Below are 17,191 nucleotides of genomic sequence, written 5' to 3' on the forward strand. Positions count from 1 at the left end.
CGTGTCAATAGACGATGCTCCGATTACGCAGTTTCACTCAACATTAGTCATTTGGCTGCAGGAGAGGCCGAGGTGAGCGATCCCTGTGATGTGCAGCGTTCCAAAAGCGGCCCTGCGTGTTCGCTTTTGTTTCCGTGTGCCTGCTCTACCATGACAACACCTGAGCTTTGAAGCCGTGTAGCGCCCCGCCAAGCTGCGCCTCTTTACATGTGCATATGAGAGGGCCAGTGGCTACAGCATGCAACACACATGCACACACACACACACATATACAACAAACGCACACACGCTTTGATCATATGAAGTGTCTCTAATGCTGTGCTCTCACTGTCACATCAGCTCATCTGCCATCACAGGTGTGGACCTCAGTCAGAGGCAAGGAACAGTCGTGGATATGTTCTTTTTTGTTATTTTCCTTATAAATATACAGCGGTTTTGTGCAACTTTAACAGCAGCTTTTTTATTTTTGGAGTATTCTTAGATTATGCTGAACATCTTGCTGTCCGCACTGTTCGATCCTGAGAGGGAACTGAGGCGCTTTACCAGGAGTGAGCGACTTGCATCCATATTAGTATGTATCTAGGGCTTTGTGTCCTGTATTTTCTGTTCTCGGAAAAGTTAAGGAAAATGTTGAAAATAGATTTACTTGTCCTGAAAAGTTGACTTGTTTATGGTGATCCCTGTTGATTTGTTCTGGTTCTGTTTTTCTGTTGACCTGGCCTTTATAGGGGGCATGTCTTGCAAGACTTAAAACATGTCTGCTTTTCCAAACAGATGATATCCCAGTCTCGCGGGATTATTGTCTCGGGAATTATCCCCTTAGACCACCTAGACACAACACTGACCTTCTCATGTTCTGCAACAAGAAGGATTTTATTATCAGGATGCTTTAGCACGATAGGCCCATCGTGGACTATAAAGGAGGTTTGTGTTCCAGTAAGTTTCTAACAATGCTGTTGTGGGCCGCACACACATATTCTTTGGAAGTAGAAGTAAGCGTGGAACAATACAGAGATTGTTGCATCCTGTGGGTGGGGTCTGTTTTAGGAAGTCCAGGAGCGGACCTGAGTGGTACTTGTGGTTTCCTGTGAGGTGACTTATCTACCACAGAAACTCTCCTCAAAGCTGTGTTTGTTTTGGGGCGTCTTTGGGGGTACAAGTTTGAATCTGAACTTTTACTCACTTTACTAAACCATTTGTTTATTTCTTGTGATAAACTTGTGCACTTCCAGGGAAACTGTGAAATCATTTTTGAATGAATGTGCTAGTCAAACGCATGCTCTAACTTTTAGACCAGTTAAAACACAACAACAGTGTGAAACTGAGCATTCAGCATCTGCAGGACATCAGCGTTGGTTCTGCTCATTGTAACTCAGACTGTTTATTCTGCGGGAATAAAGGGGCGCTGTGTTTTTGAGCAGGTGGAAAATAAATCTTTTAAGTCAAGAGATTGCAAATACTTGCTTTAAACCAGTATAGGGGTTCTGTTTGTATAGTTCTAGAGTAATGAAGTGGTTCCAGTGTGCATTAGTTGTGGTTGCCCCCGTTTCCCTCCCCTGTCTCCCCCCCCTGTGCTCCTGACATGGTACAGTCCGCTCAGCGTCGCCACGGCGCTGCTCGCGCGAGCCGCTGCCATTGCTGTGAACCGTCCCACTGATGCAGAGTCTCCACAACTTTTCATCCAGAGGTTAGCGAGGAAACCCCAACTTCAGGCGGGCTCAAACATCATTATTTTGACGCTTACGGTCCTTCCATGTTTCGATATGAAACGGGACTAAACCCTGCGTTTCGATTGTCGAAGATAAGATCATGAACTTTGGACTTTCCGCTCGTCTTTTCGTGACATGTTTCCCGTCGTCCTGGATCCAATAAAATAACAGCTCAGCCCGGCGCGGGGCAGCTGGGCGAAAACTCACGAAGAAAGGGAAATACCGCAGGATTTAACCAAAACACACACTTCAGAACTTTAACCTGCCTCCACCAACAGGAATACACGAATAAAATGTCCTCCAAAGCCTCCAATAAGGTGGGTACCTGTCCGAGTGTGGAATACCTCTGTGTGTTAGCTCATGTGAGGGGGAAGACAGGGAAACACAGGGAAACACAGGGAAAACACAGGGAAAACGACAGATACACAGGGAAAAACACAAGGAAATAGAGGGAAAACGCAAAGAAACATGGGGAAACAGAAAAAAACAGAGGAAAACAGAGGGAAAACACAAGGAAACAGAGGCTCTAAAGGCTGAAACACACATCCCAGTGCAGTTCAGACATAGATCACTCACAGGAGCTAACATTCATCAAAGTTGTGTTTTTGTGAAGCTGTGGGACATTTGGAAACTTACACCAGGATCAGCCCACACCAGTGTCACCCACAGCAGCCCGGATGTTTGGACTGACCCCGGTCCAGCTTTAGACTGTGGACTTAAATGATCATAAATGATGTTTCGTGAGGATTAATGGGACAGATTATCAGTGATGAGTGAGTTCAGGCTCTTGTCTCACCTGTTGATTGCTGAAATGTCTGTGGCAGCTCATTATAACCTCAATTAGACAAAGAGAAAAGGGATTTTGAGTTGTAAACATTGGAGTATTTATTAAAGTTAGTGTGGTTTGGTACGGTTCTTATTGGATTTCCATTTTCACCTTTGTTTTGCTGATGTTTGCTATGTTTCCCTGGGGTGATATCGAGATTTTGTGTGATTATCATGACCAAAATAACTAAAATTAACGATATATACATCACGATAATGATTAAAGTTGATGTTACGGATATGAACAATTATAATTTTAACATTATGAATGAGCTCCATGTTTAAACAACTTTTATATTGTTGTATTTCCTTCAGTGAAAACAGACAAATTAACGGAGAACATTCTGGATAAGCGGGGCCTCGGCAGAAATTTGAGCGCTTGGGTCAAGAAGCGTCACAATTCTGGGCCCCCTAAGACCTCGGGGGGCCTGGGACAACAGACCCGTTTGCCCCTTTTCCGCCGACGCCCCTGCGCTTACACGGATTTCCCTGCACATTCTCGTGATATTATGACGTTTATCTTTGTTGCCGATTATCACGATTATATAAAATGTCCCGCGCATGTTTATTGTCGACCCTTTTTATCACGTTTAATGATATTTTTGTCTACTGTCCCATCCTTGGCGTGTAACTTCTCCGTATTTTCACAAACATTACAGCTTTATCGTGAGTCAATCCCTTGCTGCGTTACCTGTTTTCCATAACCTTGCCTTTGTACGTTATTTTCGACTCGTCTTCTTTTGGGATGGACCTTTTCAGCAGCTATGTATCAGTTAGTGACCTCCCCTGTGCCTCGCCACTCGTACAACGTGACTAATGCCTTCTATATGCATTACTCATTTGGCTAGAAACTGTATAGTAACAGAAAGGAATGACAGATTGTGTTTAGTTTCAACTGGGTCACGCATACCTCCGTAGAAAACCGAGATATTACTGGTTTAAACTGTTGAAATATCGATTTTGTTTCTCATTTTGACAAGTGTGGAATGTGCAGTGTGATGTGTTTGTCCAACCGCGCTGGTCTGGGCGGTTGTTCCTGTTCGACGAAACCTGCTCCGTGAAGTCAGCCGGTGACGTTATGCTACACCGTACGAGTCTACGCCGCTGTCACACCTCACGCTTTCGCCATTACTACTACTCGACTCTGTTTATGTTGGGCCACAGCCAGATGCGATTTACACATGGGACTAATGCCGATATAATGGCATCTTTGTCACGGCTCAGCTCTACCTGGTGAACTCTTGTAAACTGTGCGGCTGGAGTTGGGGATTAAATGCTCACGATTCAGGGTGAAAACAGTGGATATGTCGCTTTTGTTTCAAGAACTTTACTTCCTCCAACTAACTTACCAAAAGAGAAGAGTCTTAACAATGTGCAGTGTAAATTTTTAACTAAATAAAGGCTGAAATGTGGCTTTGATTGACATTTTGATTGAATGCAGCTGTTTTAAAGTCTCTACAGTCCGTTATGGGAATGTGATTATTTCAGTGGTCGATTAGTCACTTTTATTTAAGGCTGAGTATCGTTAAGATTTTGCCGATACGCTACATCCAAATCTCGATACAGTACTTTTTCGATTCGGTACAATACGATACGATATATTTCAAACCGATTAGCTACAAATCAGCGAAAAATCAGCCCCATTTTCACCAAAAATAAGCATTGATGGAGTTTTCTGATGTGTTCTATTTACTGAAGATGAATGAACATAACGGTGCATTTTGCTAACTAGAAGCACACATCAGACTGTTTCATTGGTCGATATTATTCATCCACAGTTTATACGAGCTCCACGTTTAAATTTACGCAGAGAAATGTTCAGTTTAACGACTTGAAGCATCAAAACAGATCGACTAAAACAACCGTGAGACTAAAAGTTTTTGTGAAATCACTATTTGTGCAAAGATAATATGAAACACACCTGTTTTAATCATCAAAATAGTGAATCTGTGTATGACATAAAGCAGTTTCTTTCCTCTAAACAAGCCACATAATTGTAAAATATACCAAAAAAATATATTGCATGTATACAGCAGCCCACAATATCGATACTATATCATTAAATCAAACGATATATTGATATTTCAGTACTTTTGCACACCAATACCATTCCGATTTATCATTCCAGCTGTCGTATATAGTTTAGTTTGTTAACATTAGCACAAGTTACATGTCACTACACATAATTTACAGTATTTTGTCACACTTCCAGTATTTTGCTGCGTTTATTTTGAGAACATGGTGTTTTTTTTTACTTCCCTCAAGGTTCACACAGTCCCATACTCCCCGTGTTTTTGACTCCCACACGGTAACATCATTCTCTCTGCATTACACTTCCACACAAACGCTCGCTAACAACGTGCAGAATAGTGCGGCCTTGACCCTGTCCTCAGACGCCCGCTCACATGTGGCACGCATCTCAGCCCGAGCCGTCCACTGCGCTTCACCTTTTTAGATTTGCCAGTGGCCATCCATCTTTCTTACCCCCTCACAAAAATAAAAAGATAAATGTGATCATCGAACGCTTTGGGGCCAGGACAAGTTTTCAAAGTCTGGAAAGTTTTACGCAGATTTAAGAACGTATAAAGGGCATCAGTTCTTTGGAAATAATATGTCTAAATAGAGTTATTGTTCTCGATCTGACCATAGCAACATGAACGGGGACGAAGCAAAATCGTACAAAACACCATTTATTTCCTGCTTTCACACATTTAGTCTCATAAATTTGATTACAATTTGCGATTACTCATGATCAGCCAATCCTTTATCAGTAAAAGCATTTGTTTTGGAGTAGAGTTCAGACTTGGAAGAAGGAATTTGCCAGTTTTCCTTTTTGTTTAAACAGCCCAGAGTACAAAAAAAACAAAAAAAAAATGACCTGCAGTTGGAAGTTGCCACTCAGCCGGGCACAATGGCACCAGATTACATAATGACAGTTTCTTGAGCTGCTGGCGTAATTATACCGTTTAGACCTGCAGTTTTTTGTGAACATATAAAAGTAATGAGTTCGTGCCTGGTGCCACGTTTCCGGCTCTGCCCTGAGTGGATGAAAGAAAGGATTTCCTCAATGCTTCCCAAACTTGTCCCATTACAGACCCGCGCTGTAGACGTCCCGACAGCTGTGGATGGGACTGCGTGAGACAGACAGATATTTTGATACTCTTACAGCGGCTTACAATCGCCATATAAGCTTTTATCAGGGGAAGGGTCTGCCGTCAGAAGAGATAAGATTAGACACGATATGTTAAAAATAGCACCATTTTTTTTTTTTTTTAAAAGGCTACGCTGAACCGAAACACTTTGGCTCTTTCTCTGGAGGTGCAGTGTCAGTTTTGTGCAAATATCTTTTAGAGAAAACACGAACGAGGTTGGTGTGTCGCTGAGGAAAAAAACAAGACACTTCATCTGTCTGTCAAATCAAAATAACTTTCAGACGGGGAATCGTATACCCTCCAGGACAGAAATAAATCCACTTTTTATTGAACCTGTCATGAGAATTACTATAACGATTATATGAAAAACTGGAAGGATGTTTTTGGGGGCTGAATATTTATCATGTTTACAGTTTCTTTTTGTTATTTTATCTGTAATATGATAAGATTTGAGCTGCAGAGCGTAAGGAAAAGACACTTCTATGACTAATTACTGCTTTATTCTGTTATTTATGTGCAGCACCTCAGGCTTTTTAATGACACTGTGGATTATCTTGCTTTGTTTTTGCGTCAGTGGCAAAAAAAATAGTTTAAATTTTATCGTTACACATCTATGTAGCGATGTATTTTGTTTAAAAATGTGTTTTCGTGACAGGTCTACATGTAAAACTCTTTAAGCCACATGCACTAAGAACTAATTGCAGTTAAATTTGCGAGTTTACGTCTTATTTCTGCTCTGAAACTAGACAAACTTCCTTAAACTGTGCGCTCAATCAACCAGGACTTTCTTTAGGCGTTAGTGGATTAATCGGTCAGTGTCGTTATAGTCGGATATTTGGTTTATTTCGATTTAAACTGACTTTTAGGGACAACAACGGAAAGGAGAAGTCGGTGTGTGAGCTGAAGATATGTTTTTTTTTGGTATTTATATAAACAGGCAGATTAAACTCATAATTCACTAGTTTAATCTGTCTTTATATAAATATTCGTTGTTTTTGCATGAACTCCTGTGCAGTTATGGACTTGTGAGTGTAGTTTGGGGCAGATATAAACAGAAATAATTAATTTTTTTGTCCTTTGTGATACATTCTGGAGTTCGCAAGGGGTAATCGGGTTAAAAATGGCGTTAACCGAGTCTTTCGCATCTTAAATTTGTGAACAAAACAGCACCATTTTCTGCATTTTACACTTGACTTCTTGTGTTTCTGAATTCAGAAGAAGATCGGTCAATACAGTGTCCACCCGCTCTCCACAGCTGGCTTCAGTTCTGTGCGGACCCTCAGGCCAGATCTGCCTCTTTATGTGAACGCAGCGCAAAGGAGGAACATAATTTAGTGCATCAGCGTCAGACTTTCTGTTTTGACAAGACAACCTCAGATGAATGAAGCCGCATTACCGAGGAGAAGGTTGTATTAATTAGTGTTGCACAGCAGGCCCCAGAACAGCCTGTTTTGCTTTGATGATTGTGAATCTCCATTTACATCAGTGTGAAGGAGGGAAATGTAATTAGGATCAAGAGGAGTCCTAGTGGCTGTCGTCCCTTTTTTCGAGCACCAGAAATGATTGAGCTGGTTAGAAACTGTGCAGTAGCTCGCTGTCAAGCTGATTCATGTAATGTTCATCCACTTTTCATCATGAGTGCTTACTGCAAAATCAAAACACCATTACAAACGGCTCAAGTGGAGCATTTTTACTCTAATTTATGAACGTCACATGCCATAAAGTGGGCTGAGTCGTCATGGAGACTGCGGTTGTTTACGCCGGATGAAAAAGACGAGTGGTTGCTTGTGAACGTGGGATGACCATGTAAACAACTTTTTATTAACATTTCGAAACGGTTGTTAAAAGATTCTCAGTGACTATGTTGTTTTTTTTATTTGGGTTATTTCCATGAATGGCTTTATTGAGTAACACCGTCACTAAACACAACCAAGTTTTTCCAACGTGAAATAGCGTTTTTTGAGAGAAATACATTTTGTTAACGAGACAACCACTCCACTCTATTTGTTTTTCCTCATTCAGTAAATTATTTCGAGTGATGTAATGACCGCAGCATCATTTCTGTGTTGTCCAAAAGCAACTAAAAACTCCTCGCACGCTCTTAAACAGTGAGGTCTTTGACGGTAACCTTTTGAAGGAGCGTCGTCGGGCGGAGAGCAGGTGTACGCTGTCTGCCTCTATAAGACCAGGCAGCTGCCAACTGCACTCACTGCCTGCTCACTCAAATCCCCTTTTTCACTTCAGTCATGCGCTGTTGATGGATTTCTACAGTATTTTTGAGCGTGCGTACTCTCTCAAACTACTAAATCAGTTTGTAGACGTATACGGCGGAGTGAATACGCAATGGCGACGAGTATCTGTTTATAAGTTTTATATTTTACAGATCGTACAAGAACCATTATAGATTTTCTCGTGGAGGGTTCCCCAACTGCTTTTCTGCTTGGAGATATTACAAATGTCCCTCAATATGCCATTAAACACAGCTATCTCCATGGAAACAAGCAGTTGCAGGTGGTGCCATCATGCCAAGTTGCAGAACACTCACACTACGAATGCAGGTTTCTTGATCAGCCATAGTTAAATAAATGTTTAATTCAATACCATGGGACATTCCAAGTGGAGCAATAGCATTCCCATGGAGACAAGCAGGTGGCAGTCCCCTGTGAAAGGTTACACAGTGCGTCATTAAGTACTGCCCTAGCTTTTACAGTATCTCTGCAGAATAAACAAACGGGCCGTGTTTACTTGGTTACTGTGGATGTTTATTAGCGCGGTACATGTGTTAGCTCAAGTCGCTTTGAAGTTAGCGAGCTACTGTTCTCCGTTACTGCTTTGGTTAATGGTTCAACTCTGTAAACGCAAAGCTAACGTAGAAACCTTGTTATGTTTCAGGGATACTACTGTGAAACGGCACACAGATGGTTTCTTTAGTATTCTAACCTGGAATAGAGAGCGCGTTTATCGGTTGTAAAACTTTCTCTCATTGTCCAAATCTGAGTGAAAACAGTCCGTAGAGTTTCGCCGGCGCTTCTCACACATGTCTGACCTTATCTGTGCTCAACCTTTCATCTTCGGAGGGAAACCTGGTGGAGACGGCAATCATCGGGGGCCAGGTGGAGCCCAGAGAGGCAGATGAAAAGCGCAAAAAGAGAGGGATGAGGTGAGCGAGAAGGAGCTGTAATGAGAATCACATGGTAGACCTTTTTAAAACACCACTATACTATAATCACGACATTAAAACACTTCATTTTAGAAAGTGTTTTTAAGCAGCACTTACCCGTCTGCTCTTTTAAATCACACGCAGAACTAGGGTGGAGTCTTTTAGCCGTACTTTTGCAAAACAATCCCCTTCCCCCCCGGTATAACGGCGTGTTGTGGGTTCATTTCATAACGTATTGTCTGGGACTTCGTTGGCGTTAATCGACTTACCTTTAGCAACGGTCGTCTTAACTTCGACGGGATTAGGCACTCGCAATGTTGACTTGTCTGCAATAACAAGGGTGCGGTTATTATTTTTTTCCCTTCCAAAATATTCTGTGCTTCATTTTGTCTTGATTGAATCGGCTCAGACGTTTCCTTTCAGTTGGAATATCTGGTCAGCATTGAGACAAACGGGTAAATATTTTTTAAGTTGAAGTAAAATCGTCTGGCTGAGACCGAGCAGCAGAATTTAAACCACCTGGAACGAAGCTGCGCTCTGCCCGGTCTGTCTAACTCCTGTGTCTGCAGAGGGCGGAGACGCAGGGGAGCAAAACGGCGCCGTGTCTAGGGATGCGACCAGCGAATGTTTTCAGTTCTGATATCGATTCTGATACAAACACTGTAAAGATCTGCCGATACCTGATCAAAAGATGCAGGTACAGAGTCTGAAAACAGCATTTATTTCCTTTAAAACACAAATAATATAAGACAAAATGGATCCAAAGGTTATTTTTTGAAGCTGATTTCCTGCTAAATTATCAGTATCAGCGCTAATATCCGATGCTTGTATCTCTGCGTCCCCGCCATTGATAATTTCTCCCTCTCAATTACTATTTTATAAGTACTTTTATGTTGTATACGCTGTACGTGTGAAAGTTTTTCCACTTCTAGAAAGTTTTAAAGTTTTAGTTGGCTGCGTTTTCATTTAAAATCCATTTCTCATGAGTCAATTTGTTGCTGGTCTTTTAAATGCCAGTGCGTAAATATGAGGAAGGATTTGTGAGTACGAGTCTATATGACAAATGCATTTCATTGATTTGCTGTGGCGACTGTGGTTGTTTTTGTGTTTTATTTACTGCCAATAAACGGCTCTGGTCCACGCGGCACAAAAGGAATCTGTTCAGAACCTCTGGATGGTGGGGTTACTGCGAGTTGACGTGAACATCGGATTGAAACGAGACAAATAACTGCACGTTTTTGTAAATAAACGTGGTTAAGTTTTCATATTAAGAGGAAGTCTGTCATTTCAGCTGTTCTTTTACAGTTTGCCCACATAAATCCATGTCGTATAAATCCATATCGCTGTTAAATAGATGATTTTCTAAAGCTCTGTCCTCAGTTGTCGTTTTAATACCGCTCTCTCTCTTTACCTCTGACCTTTAACCCCCTGTGCTCTGTTTACATCAGCACCAGGGCCACAGCGGAGCGCTCTCCACCAGCGCCCGGGTCTCCTCGGGTTTATCTGTCCCTCTCAGGCTCTGGGGATTGGACACAGGCCGCTCTGTGAAAGTGCACAGCGCCTTGGCGAGGGCGGACGGGCGGGGGCAGCTCAGAGTGCATGTGGCAGCCGTGGCTCAGCTGGTGAAAGAGAGAGAGGGAAAGAGAGTGGAGAGAGGGAGTGATGGAGAGTGAAAGAGCAGAGAGGGTGAGTGACAGAGAGAGGGAGGAGAGAGAGAGAAAGAGCGGAGAGGGTGAGTGACAGAGAGAGAGAGGGAGTGACGGAGAGAGAGGACAGAGAGAGTGAGTGACAGATAGAGAGAGGGAGGAGAGAGAGGACGGAGAGAGAGAGAGTGGAGAGAGGGAGTGACGGAGAGAGAGGGAGGAGAGAGAGCGAAAGAGCGGAGAGGGTGAGTGATGGAGAGAGAGAGGGAGGAGAGAGGGGGAAAGAGCAGAGATGGTGAGTGACAGAGAGGGAGGAGGGAGAGAGAGAGCGGAGAGGGTGAGTGATGGAGAGAAAGAGATGGAGACAGGGTAAGGAGAGATAGAGACAGAGGGGAGAGAGATAGAAAGAGAGCGGAGAGAGAGAGTGAGTGATGGAGAGAGAGGGGGGGAGAAGGAGAGAGAGAGTGACAGAGAGAGGGAGAGAAAAAGAGAGCAGAGTGAGTGATGGAGAGAGAGAGGGGGGAGAGTGAGAGAGAAAGAGTGGAGAGAGAGAGAAAGAGTGGAAAGACAGGGTAGAGAGAGAGAAAGAGAGCGGGGGAGAGAGTGAGTGATGGAGAGAAACAAGGGGCAGAGAGAGAAAGAGCAGAGAGGGTGAGTGATGAGAGAGAGAGAGAGAAGGGGGAGAGAGAGGGAAAAAGAGACAGAGGGTAGAGAGAGAACGAGGTTGGAACAGATTGGACCCAAGGCTGGTTGCCCTACATGCCTCTGCACATGCACCACTCAGCTGTTTGCTCATTTGCAACTTGCATCCTATTGGATTTTCCTCTTTGAAACACAACTCTGTGTTTCATTTTAATATAAATCTTTACTTTTTAATCTTTCAGCGGTGACGATCGAGGAATTTAGTGACAAGCTCTTTGCCCGTGTGATGTAATATCCTGCAATGATTTATGTTTAGTAATAAACGCTCACGCCGGGGCTGTGCCAGACTTTAGTCATGACATGAGCGTAAACAAACTGTCTACAACTCATGACTGAATCTGACTAAAAACATATTAATCCTACTTTATTTTTAAAAGAAGAACAAGTATTAGCTTTTTATATTCTATAGTTTATTACATTTTACATATATGGCGTCTTTAATCTGAATTTTAACTAATGGATTTTACAATAACACACATTTATTTTCTATTCTTAATCTGAAAATAATGTAAATATTTTCCAGCCTTCACGTGACTAAGCCAAAGTGCAAACGCTCCACTGTCAACAGAGCCTCGTGACGGCGTCTTAATAAGTTAAACAAACGCCGTACATTAAAGGATTTGTGAATTCAAGACGCTCTGTACCGTCACGTTTAATTTTGAAATGGGAGCGCCACATGAACGCACCAGCAGATGTTTGTTTACATGTCGAGCCCAGCTGTCTTTATGCCCGGCCTTATACATAACAGACATATGCGCCCTCAGCTGTTCTGCGCATTTCCGCATATTCAAACGCGGCCTTGTTTACACGCAGCCGTCGTGTCTACGTTTGTACCAACCTCCTTTTGCCCTAAACATCTATATTTAAACCCTGCTCCTGAAATACCGCCGCGTTCCTCCTACAGCGGTACACTATACGCTCACACAATGCCATTTTCCTGTTGCATCATATGAAAATCCCTAAATAATCCCTCTGGCAACAAAATTCCCTCAGTGCTCAAAGGCAGCGGTAATGTTGTTTTCGAAGCGCTAAACAACCCGGTGATAAGGCGCCGTTGCCGATTTCCCGGAGTCCATCTTTCCTCCGTTGTAATTAGTTCATTTTGTGCATCAGAGGACGTGAGCTTTATCAAGTTTGAAGAATTCTTTGTAGTCGTCATTAGAAGTCATTTATGTTTTATCTTTCTGCGCTTGTGCAACCCCGTTTAGACAATCCTCGCCGGCCCCTCCCGACCGCTCATCTCTTTGGGAATGGTAATTACGTTGCTGGTTAAAGTGCTGGGAAAATGGCCGCTTCAACAGTAACTCATTAATTCACTATAGATTCTGGCCCACAACATGCCTATTGTAGCGGAGCTCTCGGAAGGCTCGGGAATGCCGTGGAGTGGGCTTGGCCTGATGCTTTATGGCACCATGTGACACCAAGTTGTGGCTCAGTCGCATAGCTCTGAGGAGATTGTGCAACGAGAAAATTCTTGTGTGTCGCAGCGTTGTTGCTGTAAAACACGGCTGGTCTAAAGCCTAAGGTTATGGAGTAAACAGAGGGTTCAGTGTGAGTACATGCAGTATTTTCATCTGTGACCCAGGGCGAGGCGATATTCCACTGTTTTTCGCTCGATATGTTTGTTTTAAATTACATTTTTATTACTCTTTTTATTCTTACTGTGGTTGATACACTGATAATCATGTGTAGTGCAGTTTGAACTTTCTGCTACGTGGATTTTATTATGAACCAACTCGAGCTATAGCAGTTATTTCCTACTTGTATTAAGCATTTTCTAGTTCAAGGCTCTATTTTCTATTCAACACCAACACATAAACAGTGTGATTCTTAAAAAACCCCCCGAAACAATAGTATTTTTTAGAAAAGATTTGACTTAAAAATCTAATTCTATCTGCACTGATTAGTTGTGGGTCATTTCTTTCATAGTTTTGAGTAAATCTGATTAAGAAATTGTGTATTTTTGCATTTTTCCATCTTCAACATTAACACCATAGCAGGCCTCAGAAAAAACTCCATCAGACCGAAACTTTTAAGTGCAAAATGTGTGACCTTTAGCGCCAAATAAAACCTTTTTGATTCGTGCGTTGGTTTGTTTTGTGTCAGATGGAGAGCTGCACAGGACAAGGAGAGGAAAAGGTGAGGAAAACGCTGAGGAATGGGAGACGTCAGAGGCGGGAGGGGGGGCGTGGCCTGTGTTCTTATCTGCCACATTCCTGCGCCGAGTGTGAGAAGTGGGCGGGGCATGCGGGTGATAGTAATGTAAGCTGTGAGTGGCTGCAGCTGAAGTTTCAAATGCTGCGTCTGCTTATCGTTTTCCTTCCCTTGGCCTGGATTTCGCTTCCAAGACAAAACCAAAAGAAGAAGAAGAAGAGGGTGTGTGTGTTTTTGTTGCTGTGTACTTTTGAATCTCAACCGCCCTGCAAAGTGCAAATGAATCACATGTGAAATTGAAACCAAAGATGGGAGCTGTAGCAAGATGAAAGTGCCAGAAGTTATCCCCTTTGACCTCAACCCTGCTGCATCACTGTGGGCTCAGAACAGTTAGTTTGGGTGAGCTGGGATGACTTTGCTGCTGGTTAAGCTCTGCTGGAGCTTTTTTACGGAGCCCAGAGCCTGTCAGTGACTTTTCATGCATTTTGTGGGTTATACAAATCGTCGGCTGCGCAGCACAAGTCATTTTTAGCCAAATCCAGACCCTGCTGCATCTTTAGGCATCAACGGTTTCATCCTCAGCTAGTAAGAAATGTCTTTTTTACATCCAGAAAACACAAAAAACCCAGTCATCTTATTGTTTATTTGTGCATTTTCCGCAAAAACATAGAAAAATATAGTAGTAATAATGCAATGAGGTTAACCAAATGTGTCTTAAAAGATGTTTAATCCAAATGCTAAATAGTTTTCCAGTTCTATTACTTCACCAAACGATAGCACCAGTGAATGTTTACAGTTTGGAGCTACAGTTAAAATGCTTATGGCTGACATAACATTTTATCTTAGATCCCGTCGCCTCAGTGCCGTCATGATGCAGCAGCAGACGACTTCAGAGGGAATCGTGGCTCAGATTAACATTTTAATCCAAAAGCCTGGATTATAGGTTTTGTATTTTATTCCTATACCCTCTGCACTCCGGCGGGGGACTCGAAGACGGATAGCGGTGGGCGAGGTGTGCGTCTATCTCACCGCGCACAGGAGCTGCAGTCGGAGCAGAGCGGCTGTTTGAGACTAATTAACTGAAACACATTTGAGCTCGTCAGCACTGGACTGCATCAGAGCGGACTGTAGCTCTGCCTCATCGCCATCGTCATCCGCCTCAGGCCACATGCCCCATGTGTCCACTCACACGCACGTGCGGCCGCGGCATCAGGCAGGGCTGCTACCGAGGGCTGCTACTGAACCCCTTTAAACTCTTAAAGGGACAGTCGGCCTTCTGTGGGAATAAGAGGCCAAGGACTGGGCGATACTGGTATAATGAACTACAGATGATGTTATTTTGTGTTAAAAGTAGCAGTAAAATGTGGATGGATTATATTTGTTAATAGAAAATAAGCAAAATTTGACTCTACAGATGATTTTAAAAGATAATACACGATGAAGCTGCATTTACAGTCGACACGTTTGGTTTATTTTCCATACTTTGGTTTCGTTTCTTGCCCCATCTAGGTGAGGAATCAGAAATTTGAAAACTTTCCATTGTATTTACACTTGAAATGACCTTTGCTTCGCTCCATATTTGAGCAGCGAGGCGTAGATGCATTCTAGAGTACGTTTTGTTAAGAAGCTTTAGAAATTGCATTGTTCTAAAAAGCCTGTGTAATCAAATCTTCGAGTGTCGTGTTGTGTGTTTGAACTAGACCTGTCTTTCAGCCTTCGTACTTTTTTTGACCATAACTACTACTTTATTCAGCGCCTTAAGATGAGATCATTTTCAATAGACTCATATGCCTACCACAGAAATCCCAGCTCAGCTTCCTGCAAACAGGACGTGCCGTGTTTTCCTGTGGGTGCTGTGGCTACTCTTGCTTACATCCTGCCTCAAGTTATCACAAATGAGCAGCTTCTTTGGCCTAAAGCTCTGAAGAACGAGCCTTATCCTCAACTCATCTCAACACATGTTAATGATTTCACTCCACCGCAGCGTAACTTTTGAATCCTGGCTGGGAAATATGGTGATAAAAATCTAATTGTGATCTCATTTTCATTCCTCTTTATGTAAAATGGACAAATTGTGATTGACTGTGCTCAAACAAAGACACATTTTCCCCACCCACACCTCCTTTTTAGTTGGGTTTTATGAGTTTTTTTGAGTGAGTGACAGCAGAATTTAACCAATCGCAGTGAATTGTGAACTTTCAGAAGAAGCGTGTCTTTAATTACCTCTTCAACGCAATGGAAAAAACACAAAAACATGGTCAGATTATTTATCTCCTTATCGTGCTCCCCCTGTTTTCAATTGACTCAAATACAGGTCCTAACTTTTGCTTTTCTTCGTGCTTTTGGCAGTTATTGTGCACTGTTTTATCCTCTGTGATACTCCCACTTTATGAAACATTCCTGTGGATAAAAGGAGCGAGAAGAAGGAGGTTCTAAGTGATAAACTACATGAGCTACAAGAAAGGCATGAGAGGGAGTCGATTGTCTGCTGCCTGGTCAGAAGTGACCGCACTGTCACCTGGACGAGTCGACACATAATACATGCACTGTACTAGTCTGTCGTAAAAACGCACATAAACAGACTCTACGTGGGTGTTCACTTCCTCTTCATGATTTGGAGGTTAAATATTTTAATCAGAATGTCCAAATATTGGCTCATACTTGAAAACGTGCGTAAATCTTTGGTTCATAAGTTGGTATCTGCTGTATTTTCTGGATAATAAGTGTCACTTTTTTCATAGTTTGTCCAGGGGTGTGACTTAAATGTGAAGTCATTAAAATATATAACTTCCCTTCTTCATTATTGTCACATTGAGACCTGCACGAGGGCACTCTAGGCTTGTACCAGTATCTATTATTACTACTACTACTACTTCATCATCGACCTCTAGAGCAGGTGGAGTTGTTCAGAAGTGACACCGAGGACAAAGAATTCAATGGATTTAGTGATTTGGAGTGAGATCCAGAGTAAACTTGTTGTTTTTCTGCTTTATTTATCTGATGAACTGTTAATATCTGACGTTAACAAACCAGACACGTGTTCAGTTCTGTCTGTGCTTCATGTCGCTGAATAAATATAAATGTGTTACGTTATCGTGCTGTACTGATATTCAGCCTATTGTTCCACATTTTATTGTTATTATTATCTCATTGCCTTTAAAGATAAAATGTCTGCTCTTGGTCTCGGATTTTGTAAAATTATACATTTGCCCCCAAAAAATTCAACTTATAGTCCAGTGCGACTTATATATATGTTTTTTTCTTCATTATTATGCATTTTTGGCTGGTGCGACTTGTACTCCAGAGCGACTTATTGTCCGGAAAACACAGTACTATCACTACACAAACGTCATATCCTTGTAGCTTGAAGTTAATGCTGACGGACTCGGATTTAAACGTCATTTGGATGTAGTATATTTGTGTCTTTATTTCAGTTTCTTAATGGTTTATGTGGTTAATCTCTCCTGTAGAGCTGTCGTTTTGTAGTTGTTTAGTCGATTAATTGGTTGATGTTTTAATCGACTGTATTTCTTGGTTTCTTGTTCCAGTTTAGTTCCTGTTGCCCCGTTCAAAAGTTGGCGGTGCATCTTTCAAACGCCTCAGCATCAGTTTCCCACGTGGAGCGCTTGTCCCTGTCTCACTGTGTTCTGTGGAGGTCTGGCAGGACAGTCCCGGCCTCAGAGTGAACAAAGAGCCCCTGTAGTGTCAGAGCGGGGCCGTGTGTGCGCCCATGTGCTTGACCGGGACGTGTGTGTCCTGATGGCTGCTCTTTTGTTTTCCCGCTCTGGGCCTTGCTGCTTTGGCTGGAGCTCAGGCCTGACTAATATGGATGTATAAATATACCAG

General features: G+C 42.5%; 1 protein-coding gene across 9 annotated transcripts in view; it reads left to right on the plus strand.

Moving 5' to 3' along the window:
- Window positions 1-1,631: 1,631 nt before the first annotated feature.
- Window positions 1,632-17,191, plus strand: part of tjp1a (tight junction protein 1a) — a 43,027-nt gene continuing 27,467 nt past the window's right edge. For 6 of the 9 annotated variants that reach the window (XM_033989782.2, XM_033989813.2, XM_033989821.2 and 3 more), the window contains exon 1: window positions 1,644-2,026. In XM_033989782.2, the coding sequence (XP_033845673.1) occupies window positions 2,003-2,026 (24 nt within the window). In that variant the 5' untranslated portion in view covers window positions 1,644-2,002. Of the gene's footprint in view, window positions 2,027-17,191 lie in introns of all 9 variants that reach the window. The other 3 variants (XM_033989797.2, XM_055229652.1, XM_033989805.2) reach the window with 1 other exon arrangement.

The sequence above is a fragment of the Periophthalmus magnuspinnatus genome, chromosome 3 (genome assembly GCF_009829125.3).
Source record: "Periophthalmus magnuspinnatus isolate fPerMag1 chromosome 3, fPerMag1.2.pri, whole genome shotgun sequence".
Taxonomy (NCBI): domain Eukaryota; kingdom Metazoa; phylum Chordata; class Actinopteri; order Gobiiformes; family Gobiidae; genus Periophthalmus; species Periophthalmus magnuspinnatus.